Below are 15558 nucleotides of genomic sequence, written 5' to 3' on the forward strand. Positions count from 1 at the left end.
ATACAGCTGGAATTTTTTTGCTGATTGGTTGGATAACATGGCAGGCTTACAGATGTTTAGATTGAAAGAAAAAGATGATGTCAATGTTACACATATAAAGCAAACAGGGACTGTTCAGCTGAGGAGAGACATCCATAGGGTTCCCTGTTTATGAGCTGTCACCATCAATTGTGTTGTGGAGTGCCTGAGCTCATGGTGATCACCAGCCTAATGTGTGCACACATTGCTGCTTTGTGAGAAATTCCCAGTAAGGCTTTCTTGTTGTCTGGGAAGACTTAACCATTCTAAAACACTCTTAGAAAGCATCCAAAGGAGGGCTACAAAGATGGTGAAGGGCCTTGAGGGGAAGTGTGAGAAGTGGCTGAGGTCACTTGGTCTTTTCAGCCTGGGGGAGACCGAGGGGAGAGCTCATTGCAGTCTGCAACATCATCACAAGGGGAAGAGGAGGGGCAGGCACTGATCTCTCTGCTGACCAGTGACAGGACCCAAAGTAATGGCCTGAAGTTGTGTCAGGGAAGAGTCAGGATATCAGGAGAAGGTTCTTCACCCAGAGGGTGGCTGGCCACTGGAACAGCTCCCCAGGGAAGTGGTCACAGCACCAAGCCTGACAGAGTTCAAGAAGTGTTTGGACAATGCTCTCAGGCACATGGTGTGATTCTTGGGATGTCCTGTACAGAGTTGGGCCTGATCATTGTGAGTCCCTTCCAACTCAGGATATTCTGTGATTCTTCATGTAGACTGAACCTGTAAGGCTACAGAAATGTGCTGTATGAAACTGTGTGTGCGGGGTTGTGTGTATTTGAACTTGTCACATTGAGGCTGCCCTATCTGTAAGATTCCTGTCCCTTATTAGACTTGCTATCAGTGTCAATGGGTCACCAGCAAGACTTGGTTTTAGAAAGTGAAAAGTGTTAAAGAGAGGCTGATTTATTAGGGCTTAACTGTAATACATCCAGCTGCCAGGAAGTTCAAGGACTTATTTAATGTGGAGACAGTAAATGGAGCACTTGGGACAGGACTGAGGAGGCTTTGCTGTGAGTGCCTCCACTGAGCTGAGCAGCTGTAATAACCTACAGTCCCCTTGTAGTGAGTGCTTTGGTCAATATCATCCAGTGTTTCCCCCCTCCTGTCACAGTAACCAAGTCAGTGTGCTAGGTGCATCATTTGCATGAGCTTTGTTCAGGATTCTGCTGATGAAGAGCAGGTGAAACAAGTGTACTTTAATTTCCAGCTGGTGTCACTGTACTTACACTAACTCTAAAGGTTTCATGGGGGTGTAATCTGAAGCTGTGGCTTGGGCTTTGCAGGACCTTCCCGGACTGCTGCTGCCATCCCTTCCTGGGGGTATCCTCTTGGGCGGCGCTTATAAATGTCACTGGATAGCACAGGTGGAACACCACGTTAAGGATCTAACCATTTGGGTAGTTTTATTTCAGTAAAATAACCTGTGGAGGTAGGAATGCATTCTGGAAGTAAGGTTGTGAGACATCTTGAATCTGGACTAGTACCTTCAGCTCAAAGATTAAAGGAATAGCTAAAATATGGGGGAAGGGCACATGTTTTGGAGGCTGGTCTGCAACTGTGTCTGAGGACTGGGTGAGTGGGAACAGAACAGCAGATGGTTTTGCTGCTATGCCACTGGTCCTGTCTAGCTCAGCTCTGCAATTATAGGCATGAAAGGTTTCTTTGGGTCAATGCAAGTAAATTTGGGGGGTTTCAACCCCACATCTAGAGCATATAAAACCTCAGAGGAGTTGCTGTTACTCTGGTCAGGCTCAGAGTATCCTGAAGTTCTCCTTTCTTTGGTAAGGGTGGTCCTTACTGTGAATAAAGTTTCTGGCATGTTTGGATGTAGCTTGCCTTGCTATTTCTTTTATAGGTTTCCAGAGGACCCCTTTTCCCAGACTTCTAAGTGTAAATTTGATTAAATGTCAAACAGAACTTCACCTGGAACACAAGGGGAATAGAAATAATAGTTATTGACTTGGCTCTTTTACTGTACTGCTGTCAGGAGTTAAACAACTGAAAAGCCCACTGAACCCACACAGGCTCATTTCTGGCAGCTTTCATGATGCAGCACTTGTGTGCTTGCATCTTTGCTCCTACAGGGATTGTCCCATTTGCCTGTTTAGTATCTGGATGATACATCAGTTTGTTGCTCATGAGGTTTACCACCAGATGCTACCACAGATTCAAAAAACATTAATAAACACCAATAAATGTTTTTCATGCCTTTCAATTAAAAAAAGTATTTTCATGAGGAGTGGTGGGAAAGAATCCCTATTATTTTCATTTGGTTTTTAAAAGCAACATTTTTCTGAGTGGCTTTTCTTCCTTTCCCCACTTTTCAAACCAAATTATTCTGATGTAAAATGCATTTGGCATCAGAATCTTAAATTGTTCGTTTGTTGTGCTTTTGAAAACACCCATTTGTGTCTTTCTGAAAAGGACAGTAAAGCTTGCTACTGCAGCAGTCTGCACTGGAAAGGGTACTTGAGGCTCCCAACAGGAAGATGACCCTCACTGTTGATGCTATGAGGTGTGTGTGAGAAATAAGACAACAAAGGATATTTGCTTTCACAGGCAGGAGAAGAGTTTCAGTTTCTGTTAATATTTCAATATTGTGGGAAACTTCTTCAAGGCCAACAGTGTTTTCCCCTTCAATCTGTGGGGCAAGAATCTCTATCTCCAGTTCAACCTGCAAGCCTGCTGCCACCTGGGAGAGAGAGAGAATGACTCACAGGTAAGGTGCAAGTTTCATACATGGTCCCCTCTAGCAGTCCTTGGAGTTGGTGGTTGATGCCCCAAGCCTGTCAGTGTTAGAGGTGTTTGGACAGTGTCTTTAATAGTATTCTTTAATTTTTGGCTAGCCCTGAAGTGGTCAGGCAGTTGGACTAGAGGGTCATTGTAGGTTCCTTTCAAATGAAATAAAATTACTCTATTCTGTTCTAAAAAGAACATAAAGGTAGAGAGATACAAAAGGGGCAGATGTGAGGAGAAGAGAAAAGAATGGAAATTATTCCAGCCATCTAGATGGATTCCTGTAAGGCCTTTGACACAGTTCTCCACACCATCCTTCCTTCTCAGTTGAGGCCTTCAAAGATTCCTTCCAATCCACACTATCCTATGATTTCAAGTACTGAGTTGTGGCTAAGGCTTTGGACTAGGAGGTTTGACTTGCATTCTGGCACGGCCTCTCTGCACAAGTCATTGCTTCTTGATTCCATGCATTGGCAAGATAATGCCTGGTATTATGTGGATGCTGTGGGGACCACACTGTGTGGCCAGCACTATTTCTTCAGAGATAGCATGCAGGTAAAAAGAGAGACTGAACAAAAGCAGAAAGAATGAAAGCTTCCTACTTAGTGAGACAATGTGCTATGGTGCTTTGCTAGATAAAAAACTTAAGGTGGAGAACAGTTGGAAGCAGGAGAAGAAAGGATTGAGGCAATAGTTTACTAGGTTCAAATCCTGAGGGTATCAGGACAGTAAGTTAAGTCTAGGCATAAGACAAAGCAGATATAACAAACACCCTAAGCAGAAGGCAAAACTCAGAGGCAGTGGTAGAGTAATCCTGTTTGCTTTGAAAAAGCTCTCTGTAACTTCACTGCTTGACCTGCTGCTTTCCACTGAACTTAACATGTGTATCCCTCTGCATTCTGGCACAGGCTGAGGGCATGGTGTGCTTAGCTGAAGGTGGCAGAGGGACAGTGGAAGACAGCATCACTTCAAGTAACCTTAAACAAAACTGTGTACCCTGGCAGCTCTATTCCCAGACAGCTGCTGTCCCAGAAAGGTGCCCTGGCTAGCCTGAGGGCCAGCTGACTCTAGAAAAAAACCCAAAAGCTCTCCTGTGTAACCTACAGGTCCTGGTGTGTATATCACTCTCAGTCCTGTGTGTGAAGGTGGCTGCTTCACCCGAAACCTGTGAAAGAGAAGAGAATCAGTTTGCCAGAAACTGTTTGAGGCAGGAGAAATCTCATCTAGACTGCCTGCTCTTCCTCTGTTTTTTTTTTAATGACAGCAGAATTTCTTAGCTCATCCTTTCCATCATAATGTACAAGTTGGATACAGCAATTCCTGGGCTTCTTGCCAAGGCTCAGGTTTCTAACAAAAAAACCCCAAAGGAGCAGATGAATGGGCCAAAGTAAGCCTTCAAAGAGCTTGTTAACACTACCTGGTCCTCAGAATGTGAAACAGCAGCATTTTAAATCTGCACATTCAAAGGTAGCTGGAGTACAAACAGCTTCTTGGCAAACACCTGTGTGTTGCAGACCCCAAAGTCCATAAAAATCTTTATTTAATGTCCTCTGATGTCATTCTATTGTAGAAAGCATGGTATGAATTTTGTGCAAATAATCTTTAATTAAATGGTACCAACTAAAGCAGAAGTTTTCTCATTTCTTACTGATTGTTTCACAGCTGAGATTCAGTCCTTTTGTGAATGCAACTTCCTACTGTTCAGATTTTTAAAAAACATTAGATCAGATACGACCTTTACTTTTGCATTGCTTTGGAACTGATCCTGTAGATTTCATTCCCCCCTTACCAGCATGCCCTTGCACCAGAAGCTGTTAAAGGAAATGCAGTAGGAGAGGCATTCCTAGGATACAGCTCCATCTTATGGAAAGCTCTGGCAGACCTATGAAGTGGCTGTCAGAATTCCTGTGTTTTCTCTGAGTGGTGGGTCCAGAGAAACTGTACTTGATTTTTGTCAGGATCTATTTGGAGAGATAAAAACCAGGGTACTCGGAATTCAAACTAACCTTGAGAAGTTCACACCAACATTCTTCATGATTACAGTGGTTGAATAGGTGCAGCATTCCTTTAGCACTCCAAATATCACCCTGGGTGGGATGAGATGGAAGCTGGTAAGATCCTGTCTTCTTGCAACAGAAGATGTGTTGACCTTTCCCGAGGCAGGATCTTCTATCTTTGCAAACAAAATATGAGACAAAGAGAAAGTTGGTGGCCATTAAATCAGGTAGAGAATTACTTAACCTATATTTAACCTCTGTCCACTCACCCTGAAGAATTGCAAAAAGACATCCTAATGTGAGTAAAAACTGAAGCAGTACTTTGAATACTGTCTGGAAATTTATACTGCTTTGAGTTTTCAGATGCATGAAGCCACTGAGGTGTCTCAGGGAAAATGGGGGAAGCTCTGCTCTTTTGGAAACAGAGCTTTCAAGTAGGTGCCTGATGCAGAATGAGTTTTTCCTAGCAGTTGAGAGAAAAGGTACTTCTAGAACTGCCCATAAATATAAATAAATTGCAACAGCCATGTTATAGTAAATACATTCAAAATGCCTTCCAGTATTGCTCCAGGGTGAAGATTCTATGGAAAAGAGATCACTCAGAGGATATGAATATTGACGAGAAAGATGTTATTTTTTACCTTTTTATGTGGTATGGTGTTTGGTTTGTTCACCTGAAGGTATGATGGTAATATTACTTTCTCTTTTCTTGTCTGTCCTGTAACATCCACCATCACACATGGAACTTTCTGTTCAAAGGCTGTCTCTTCTGCTCTTGCAGCCTCGTTTGAGTCTGGAAGGGAATGATTTCCAAAAGCATGAAAAAGTTGCAGATGGATTGAAATTCATATTGCAAATATTGTGTCAGAAGTTATAAATAGATACCAAGCTGCTCCATCTACATTCTGGAAGGCAGGTGTACCTGTTGTGCTGCTGGAACTATCATCTTGTTTGGAAGGATCCTGCAGGGGAAGGCCAGATAAAAGTGACGAATCACTCGTCGTAACAAGAAATTCAGCTGCTAAAGGGAAAATAATGGAATACTGAGTCAAGTGTTTTTTATGATCACCATCATTTTCATAAACATGTGAAAAACAACATCAGTCTTTGGCACTTTAATTTACACAGTCCTGGAAAGCTGCTACGTAAGCACGAGAGGCTGGGAAAATTCTGCATGCAATGCTTTGCTCTACTGGGCCACAGGGATCTCAAAAATGCTTAATGTGTGATTAATCATTTCTTGTTCTCTTCCTAACAGAACTATAAACCATGAAGGATTAAAAGACAATCCAGCATAGGTCTTATGGTGATTGAAAATGAGGAAATATGGGAATTAGTGGGGGTCTGATAAAGCCCCACAGAGGACTTTTTCCTGATATGAATCTTTGCTGTTTATGACTTTTAATGTCACTGTATGATTTCAGTAACTTGTCAGCCTGCTTTTTAAACAGAACTGAAGTATTCCTCTCAGATCTGAAAAGCTGAAGCCTAAGATAATGATCCCTCTTTCCTTGCTTCCTGTCATGAAGTCACTGCTTTCCTCCTATGTCCTCCAGTCTATCTTTAGCCTGCATGTTTCCTAGTCCATATTGCTTTTGCACCAGTTCCCTCTTACCACTGACTTTCAGAAAGAAATCTCCCATATTTTTCCTACAGTCATACTACTTATTTTCTAAACTTGGCCTCCTTGGTTCTTGCTCATCCACTCCTAACTATTATTTATTCCATTCAAGTTTTTCTTGAATGTTTTTTATCTATCCACCTCTCATTCATAGCACAATTCTTCAGCTTAGCATCCAAAGCTGATGGCTCTTCCACATTCAATGATGTCTGCAAGGGCTTCTTCCTCCTGAAGAAGATACAGAACTGACACCAGACAGTCAATTACCTCCACTGGGTTCCCTTATCAGCCACAGAGGACCAGTGTCACTTGTTTCTTTTCGAAGTGGAGGAAGCTCCTTAGATAGTGCTTCCAAATCAGGAAACTGGAGAAAAAGAAGAAAGAGGGCTTAGGTTTCACAACTAAGCACCTAGGAAAACCAGACAGCAGACACCCTCTTCCCCTTGCAAAAAAAACAAAGGAAAAAAAATTTAAAAAAGGAAGGCAAAGGAAACAAGCAGAAACAAAGTGGAGCCTATAAAAGAGATAGAAATAGTTTCACCAGATTACAACCTACATTTCTGAGTAGGCTTTATGCACTTACAGCATTTACCAGTAGAAAAGCCCCCAAGATCATCTCTAAATTAGGAGTGTTAGTTTTACTTTTTCCCTTTCTAATAAGCAAGGAGAGGTGTTTGACAGGTAAGTAAAAAAATCTGACGTTGAGCTTTGCTCTGAATCAGGCTCTCTCCAGAGAGAAATTTAAGGAGGGAATTTGTAAGGAATTTTATAGAGTTTGTACTCAGTGAACATATACCATCTTCAAGATATGTTTCCTTTACAAGGGTGTATAATTTCTAGTATTAATTCTGGCACAATTGTCTTTTGTAATGGTTTTTTGAGATAAACAGAGGCTGAGATATAAGCCCAAAATTGTCTTTGGGAGCATGGGAGCTACTGGCTGGCCTAACAGACTTCATCCATTTTTCACAGCTGCATTACCTTTTTCTGGTAGAAGCTTCTGCCAAATTCAGATTCAAAATATGGAGCAAAAATTCCATTAATCATTGCTGCAAATAAAGCCTTCTGTTTATCCAGCTCTTTCCTAGGGATGTTTTTCATGTTGTTGGTAAGGAAAAGAAAGAAAAAAAGCATTATAACTGAGTTCACCCTATTTTTCAGTATTGTGCATCAAGAAATGGATTTGGTAAAGGCAAGTGGCATTTTCTTCCCTAGTTCATCACATGAAGCAATATTCTTGCAATTTGCAATTTTCTTGGAGGTGAATTAAGAATTGACTGGTCAGAATGCACATGGACAGTGAGTTGCCTGCTATGGGGAGCTCCTCCTCAGAACATACTCAATTTCTCTAAACCTCATGGAACATGTCTGGGACTGCCACTGGTGTCTTTCCAACCTTCCAAGAAACACTTCAAGCTAAGAATTGGTATTCCAGATGCATTGCTAAAATTTTGAACACAAAACTCATCTAATGTCACTATTTTACCACAGAAAGACTTGACAGCTCTGTGGATACAGAAGAAGCTGTTCAAACTTCTGAAGGTAAGGTTGACCAGAGTAAAGATCAGTCATGTATTCAGCTTGATATAGCCCAGTTTTACAGTATTAGAATTTCTCTGACTTTCAGGGTCTAATATCAGCTATGAAATTATAAGTCTTAATCATACTGAGAGTTTTAGAGCCAGAATTGCACATGATGTCTTGGGTGTTGACTGCTCAGATTTATATATTAAATGATTTTTTTAAGAGGATCCAAAACAGTGTGAAATGCTATATTAAAATGTAACTCTGAAATTCTGAAAGGCTTTTTTATCTCATGCAAATCAGAACATAATTAAGAAGCAATATGGAAAGCCTCACATGGAGTTCTGTGTCCACTTTTGACCTGTCTGATGCACAAAAGGGCCACAAAGATGATTAAGGGTTTGGAAGACCTTTCATGTGAGTAGAGGCTGAGAGAGCTGGGACAGTTTTGCCTAGAGAAGCTTTGAAGCACCTCCATGTGAGATATGTCTGGGGTTCTATTTCAAATAAATCAGCTTTTATTTGTGGAATACCTGAATCTTAACCTAAAGCATTAGCATTTGAAAATATTAATATACAGTATTTTTTACACTAGAGGCAGAACCAGAAAACAAAACACAGGGCTTCTGACTTCAGCCTTGGTTTGCATAGTGTAAGTTAACAGTAATGCTGCTGGGTTTGGGGAAAAAAAAAAAGACAAAAGAAACAGACCCAAACCATTTATTCAGCATTTCTGTTGAGCAGAAAATACCCCATTATTTTCAGGCAAGCCATTGCACCACCACCCAAGACTTGGTGAAATAATAACATTCTTTACAAAAGCAGATTAAGCTGGCTCATAAAAGAACTTGATCCTACTAATACTATTACCTGTTCTGTTCCAGTTTGATTTTCCACTTCGATGTTGTTCCTTCTGTACTGAATCACCCAGAAGAAAAAAGAGAGAGTACTGGGAATGAGAAAACTAGTAGTCTTCTATAAATACAAAAATATTTAGTAGATAACCCTGGAAAGAAAATGCGTTCTATGAGAGTACGTTATGTAAACACTTCAGGTGGCCTCTGACTCAGACTTGTATGGTTTGCACAAAAGTGTTTGCTCATATCTGCATTTTTATTAGATCATTCAATCCAAGGAACATGCAAAATCCTTTCCCAACAAACTTTGAATTATCTTTCAGATATGGAAAGAGAGCCACAGAGGGACAAAATAATCACAGGACAGACAGTTAAACACTGCCATATGTATCTAGGGATCTAGATCCCAGTCCTGAATGACAGCCAGCAAAGCACAGTGCCTTCCCGGTGTGCTTGGCTTCACCCTCTGTGTTATTTACATTTGCAGCAGTCCTTGCTGCCCTGTCCTACCTCTGCTGCTGGTCCTCTCTTTGTGCACTGCTTGCCCTCCCTGTGAGATCCTGGGCAGGAGGAGCCACTGCCTGCTCATACATCTGGCTCACACGGGCTGCAAGGGGAAGGGCTTTACTGAATGGGCATGCTCTGCTGCACAGCATCATGAAAAAAAGCAACAAAGGATATTTTTTAATGCATCTTTCTGCCACTTTATGGAAACCTAACAGAGTCTTTGTTACTGTGATGGAAAAGGCAGAAAGAACTTAATTCCAAAATCAAGATCAGAACGTTAACAGAGAAGAAATTAAATTCAATATTGAAAGGACAAGAAGCAGATTAAGTTCGCACTCTCACACTGTATTTTCTGACATATCTTTATATTCTTTCAAGATACAAATACCTGTGAATAAGAAAAGTTGCTGACATTCAGCCACTCTCTAACTGGGGTGCTCTGAGGTCTCTATCCACAGCTGAAGAAAATAACATGGGCTTTCAGGGACCCTTATTACATTTAGCTTGCTTAAGCTTGCTTGTGCTTAATTGAGGCTGTGAAGCAGCCATAATCAACATTCTCATGGAAGGAACTGCTAGCTCAATATGTATAATGGAGAAATGCCAGCCTTTCCACATTTAATACTGTGACCAGCTCTGGGGCTTTATTAAAGAGCTGCCCTGTCCTCTGACATATTTTATAAAGTGTGTTGTTTACTTTATACCTTGAAGCTAAATCATGGGTCCAAAGAAATTTCCTTGGCTGAAAACAATTTTCTGTGGCAAAATTTAGGAGATGTGAGTATTTGAGAGATATGATCCTATTAGACTATGACAATATCTCTTAGTGTTCTGGGAATTACATGAGTTCAAACTTCAAAATGTGGGGGTTTATTTTGGTCAGCTTTTTCACTGCTAAGTATGATTTTATTTTGCAGCTTTTTCTATTTTTACCTGTTTCAAAGAGCTTTTATTTTCCACTATCATTAGCAATATTATATAAAATTGCAGCTCAGTTTAAGAGGAAACTGTTCAGCAAGCATTTGTTGCAGCATTTTCTGTTTATTTTGTACAGTACAATGTTTTTGACAAGTAGAAATACTCTTGACAAGGAAAATAACACTTTAAAGATGAGCATCACTATGGGATAGAATGTAATTAATTTTTCTACAGAAAAGGCTTATGGATTTTCATAAAGAAACAGACAGCTTTTATTTGTACATATTGAAAATATTAATCAATGTTAATAAATATCTTGTGAAAACTTTAACCAAAATCTGTGATACATTGCTCCATCTTTTCCCTTAGCCAGGTGAATGTAACCTCAACACGTGATGGTTTGAGATTAGGTTTTCAAGTGTAATAAAAAACCAGGATTTACTTAGTTGCTTTGAAAAACTTGTCTGAAAAGTTGTTACTTGCATAAAAGTAGCCAAGTATTGTCATAGTTCTTACACCTAAGAAAACTCACTACATGTGAAAACGTGAGTAAAAATGTCAAATACACATGCCTAAAACCAGGAATTATTTTTCAGAGGTACTGGATCATTGATGCTAAGAAGTTCTAATCACCTGTGAAAGTCACACAGAAGCATGTGCATAGTACATAGATGAATTCACCTTTATATTGCCTCTTTAAAAATAATAGTATAATACCTTTAAACTTATTATGATACTTTTAATTTTAAAAGCACAGGTATTCAATATTTTATTACCTCTATCACTTAGCTTTTCAGTTGACTTCTCCCACGCAGGGAAGGACTGCAATGAAGAAGAAATCACTGTGACTAAATGAGAAACAAAATTCACAACAACATCTTATTCAGAGGATTTATATTATAAACAAGTGCTATCTTGTTATCACCATTCTTGTAGTCACATTGTCAGGTATTTCAGTGTGTCAGAAAACATAAGCTGGGAAAAAAGGATATGAAGTATAATTTCCCTGTTCTAAACAAGTATTTGTTTCCTTCTTGATGACCCACTGCATAGATAGCTTTGTATTTTATATGGTTACTTTTTTTTTAGGTCAACTAAGCCAATTCCTAATCAAATTCAAATTCTTCTGCAAAAAAAATCTGAACAAGATATACTTATATTGTATTAAACTTAGATTCCAAACAAGTCAAATGGGAAATGTGTTCAGGAATTTGCAGGCTTAGTTACTGAGGAGATCTCATGTGGCTGGTTTACAGTAAAGTGAATGAGGGTTAAGAGGCTCTGAAGTGTTTCCTGTATTCTCTTGCTGTCTCTGAAGCAGTTAACTGGAAACCAGAGCTCCTGACCAGGCAGTCTGGGTTGTAACAGAAATATTGGAGACTTGGGAGCAATGTGACACTGATTCCTGGGTCACAGCAGGTGCACACTGAGACTGCTGCTCACAAAAGAATTGTCCAATGTGAAATCTGTAACTGGAAATGAAGGTGCTGAAGGCAGCCAGGACAATTAACAATAATCAGTCACTAGACAAGTTCACTGGATTTGAGCAGCATGTGAGGTTCAGCACCTGGGCCTCATTGAAGTAAATAAATGTCTGCCTAGAGGATAGATTCAGATGGAATTACTGACAGATCATTTCTTTGTCCCTCTTTCCAGAAAAGCTGTGATCCTCTTCTATTTACCCACCTTTCCCATTACCTATTCCTCTCCTTTTTCTTTTTGTGCTCTAATTATCCATGAAAATTCACAGATTATATTTAAAAAAACAAAATGCTACTCAGCAGTAATAACAATATTCCTCCAGACTGTTTTTGTATTATCCCAAAAGCAGGGTTTAAATTCTTACTATGGAGGTGGCTGTGGTTGAAATAAAAGTCTCCCATGTGCAATGACAACAGATTGGAAAGATTTTCATCCTGATGTTGGGGGATATTAAAAAAAGTAAATTACTGGAAAGTAATTTTGGTCTGTGTGTATGGGAACACATCATTCAGTAGAGCCAGACTCTTGAACTGTTTTGAGCATTGCTTCCCCAACTGGCAGCAGTGCCCGGCTGAACTCAGACCAGCTGAAGGCTGAGTGTGGCTCTGCTTTACCATTAATTTACACCAGAACTGGCACTGTGCTGCTCTGACATTTGCTGGTTTATTAATGGATAATGTGTTTCAAGGCTCATATTTCCAATGCAATACAAGGGTTTTGTTGAAAGAAATACTTAAAAATTTGATTTTTCTCACTGTAACCTGTTCAAGGAGACTTGCAGCATTCTCCTTTTCCTCTTCTGTTCTTGGTTCTTTCACATTCATCTCTTCCAGCTCATTTTCCTGCTTTAAGATGTTCTCTATATATTCCTGGTGGAAAAATGAAAAAGAAGAATAAAGATGTAGATGTAGGCTTAAAATAGATATTTACATTGACATAATCATACCAACTGCTACAGAAAAGAAGCACATTTTTTCCCCACATCTCTTTAAATCAGTTGGATAGAAAAAAGGGTTTTAAATCCACCACTCTGTCAGAAAGCTACATGCAGTAGCTTTACTAACAGACAGGTTTGTAGAAGCAATCTGTTTTCAGTGCTAGTTCTTTTTCACTTGTTTATATCTCTTTAATTTTATAGGAGATGGAGAAAGGAAGCATATTTTCCTTAAATCTTGATTTTGCTCTGACAAAGAGGAGGTGTGGCTAAAGATTTAAGATACTTCATTCTGGAAAAAAAAAAGGAATTAGTTAAATATTGATTTATGAGCAATGAGGGTATTTTCATTGCATATTTATGCAATTATTTCAACTGTTTTTTCAGTGCTAATTAATTGCAGTTCTTCCTTCCCAATGTAATAAACAGCATTCATCTTTCTCTAAAAATCAACAATAGATCTGGGTGATGAAGAGACTTCCCCTGCCATTTTGGTGTGGAACTTTTCTTACACTGTTTGCCTTTGAAAGATCAGCATGCATATTAAAGAATAATTTTTATATATTTATAGAATGAAAAACTGTAACATTTCATTCTGATAGACTAGAATATCTCAAACATGTCTGGGCTGGCCAGCTGTCAGTGTTTTTCTACTGCAAGCATGTTTTCTTTGAAATGTAATATGGGGAAAAAATACATTATATAAATGGCTACAACACACTACTACCTTCACACATGTCACATGCTGTTAACTTACAAATTCAGTCTGAAAAGCCATTATCAAAATAGGTTAAATGAATAAATTACAGGACACATACATTTTGTTATTCTCTAATTCTTAAGTAATAATGGGGTTTTACTCTTCTAAGAGCATCTTCACAATGTGAATTAAATAAAGGAATGTTTTATACCAACACTGAGAAGGGCAAAGCTGCTCACTTTTGGACACCATCTCAAAACACTGGCACAGGAGGTCTAGCTTGTACCCTGCTATGAACAAGTCACTAATGAGGGATGACCACAAACCTTCTCAGAAGGCTACACAGCTACTTCCTAGACATGGATAGAGTTACAAACTCAGACTGAAACATGGAAATGCTCTACATAGATTTATGAAAAAAATACATAACCAAGACCAGAGTATGTCTCAGTGACCAAGTTAATTGTGGAATTATGGTGAGCTAGAAATTCTTGTTCAGATTTATATATTTAAATTCTTAAGGCTTTTTGAAGGAAAACAACCCCTAAGTAAAATAAAAGTGAAGTAACAGATATCAATGTTGACAGCAAGGAAATTACATGTTAGAGTACTGTCTGTGATGTATGCTGGATTGGATCACATGTATTTGCTCAGAAAACTAGGTTTCATAAGAAGTAAATGAAACAATTGAACTTTTTCAGAAAAACACTTCCAGCACCGCTCTATGTATGAAATAATTGTACTTCAAGCATAGTAGATTTCTTTTTCTCAGGTATATACTACACATTTATTACACCCAATTTGTCTACTTGTTTGTTCTTTATTGCTTACTGGAAGAATGAATAAATGTGGTTGAACTACCTTGAGGGAAAGATGGAGCTTTTCTCTTAGTTCATCACAGAGTGGCTTATACTGGAATAGCTGGCGGATCTGTAGTTTTTTGGGACATTTTCGCACAGGGACTGGCAAGGACACACGCGCTGATCCAATGCTGAGTCCCTTCCAGGCACACCTTCTGACTGGGTGACCTGTGACATCCCCCTGAACAGAGAGGAGCAAACAAAAAGAGCAAGAGACCCAAAAATGCACCTACTGGCAGTATGTCTCAGTTGAAAGGCATGTGCTCTCCTTATAGAATCACAGACCTAGACAAAAAGCCAGTAGATTCCTGGGAACAATTTATCTATCCTAAACCATCTTCATCTGGTAAGATAAACTCCCCTTAAAATTGCTATATCCCCTCACTAAGTGTAAAAGAATGGGACCATACATTCCCTGACACAGCCTACCCTTTGCTCTGTCTGCTTAATAAACTGAATTTAACATTCACACTGTTTAGAGCTTCATTTCCCCACAGAGACAAACATCTATTGCTTTAACATGAAAAGACAGTTTTGAAACAATTATACCTCAGGAGGAGAAGATTGCTTCTGAGTGTCTTGCTGTAGATATGGAGGAACAATACTCTCTGGTTCTTTCTTTATTACCCAGGGGGATGCTTCAGCCATAGGGCGGAGGACAGTAATACTTAAAACACCTGGTTTAAAGACACATTTTGCTAAGAATCAGTTCAAATTAAAAACACCCAAGTGTCTCAGACTTACAGAAGAAAACACCTATCTACAAAAAAATCTTATTACTAACAGATATGAGTCCATGTATCCATGGCTACAGATAATATCAGATTACTGAGCTGATTATAGAATAGTGGTACAAGTTCAGATTACTCAGCCCATTTTTAACAACAAACTGCTTATGCTACTTGCTTTGATTCTTGGTTAACAGCTCAGTTCTATAGTCTGGGGAGTAGCTCAAACAAGGAAGAGCAGAGCATTGACCCATGTGTACTGAATACTAATCTCAGAATTAGTACAACAGATTCAGAACATTCATAATTCTTCACTGTATTTTATATTTCATGCCCCGATCACTGGATGGATTCCATTAGAGATGATTTATTTGTATTGTTTGCATAAATTTTAATGTTCTTCAAAATATTTTTTCCAGCCCAACCCAAAAATTACTTAATCTACTCTGATCTATTCCACAGGTGACCTTCAAAATGGATATCACCACTGAGGTACTTTGTCACAATGATACAAAATTGTGAAGCTTTGCTGTAAAGGCAAATAGAGCCAGTCTTGTGAAAGGTGGAGCAGGAAGTCTGGAAAATCAGATGTGCTACTATTACAAATGATTGCTGGTTGTAAGTAAATTTTCTTGACTGGGATTTTTACTGGCTATGTATGCTCTCCATC

At 39.2% G+C, this 15558-nt stretch overlaps 1 protein-coding gene across 1 annotated transcript in view; it reads right to left on the minus strand.

The window, feature by feature from the left end:
* Positions 1–1266: 1266 nt before the first annotated feature.
* Positions 1267–15558, minus strand: part of SPAG17 (sperm associated antigen 17) — an 85664-nt gene continuing 71372 nt past the window's right edge. The window contains exons 34-47 of the mRNA XM_050971856.1: positions 14710–14837; positions 14162–14341; positions 12422–12535; positions 10961–11006; positions 9270–9366; positions 8773–8820; positions 7360–7462; positions 6646–6742; positions 5680–5778; positions 5399–5550; positions 4767–4933; positions 3865–3925; positions 2572–2716; positions 1267–1388 (exon numbers count right to left, since the gene is read on the minus strand). Coding sequence (XP_050827813.1) covers positions 1267–1388; positions 2572–2716; positions 3865–3925; positions 4767–4933; positions 5399–5550; positions 5680–5778; positions 6646–6742; positions 7360–7462; positions 8773–8820; positions 9270–9366; positions 10961–11006; positions 12422–12535; positions 14162–14341; positions 14710–14837 — 1559 coding nt within the window. The remainder of the gene's footprint in view (positions 1389–2571; positions 2717–3864; positions 3926–4766; positions 4934–5398; positions 5551–5679; positions 5779–6645; positions 6743–7359; positions 7463–8772; positions 8821–9269; positions 9367–10960; positions 11007–12421; positions 12536–14161; positions 14342–14709; positions 14838–15558) is intronic.

This window comes from Serinus canaria, chromosome 1 (assembly GCF_022539315.1).
Source record: "Serinus canaria isolate serCan28SL12 chromosome 1, serCan2020, whole genome shotgun sequence".
Lineage (NCBI taxonomy): Eukaryota > Metazoa > Chordata > Aves > Passeriformes > Fringillidae > Serinus > Serinus canaria.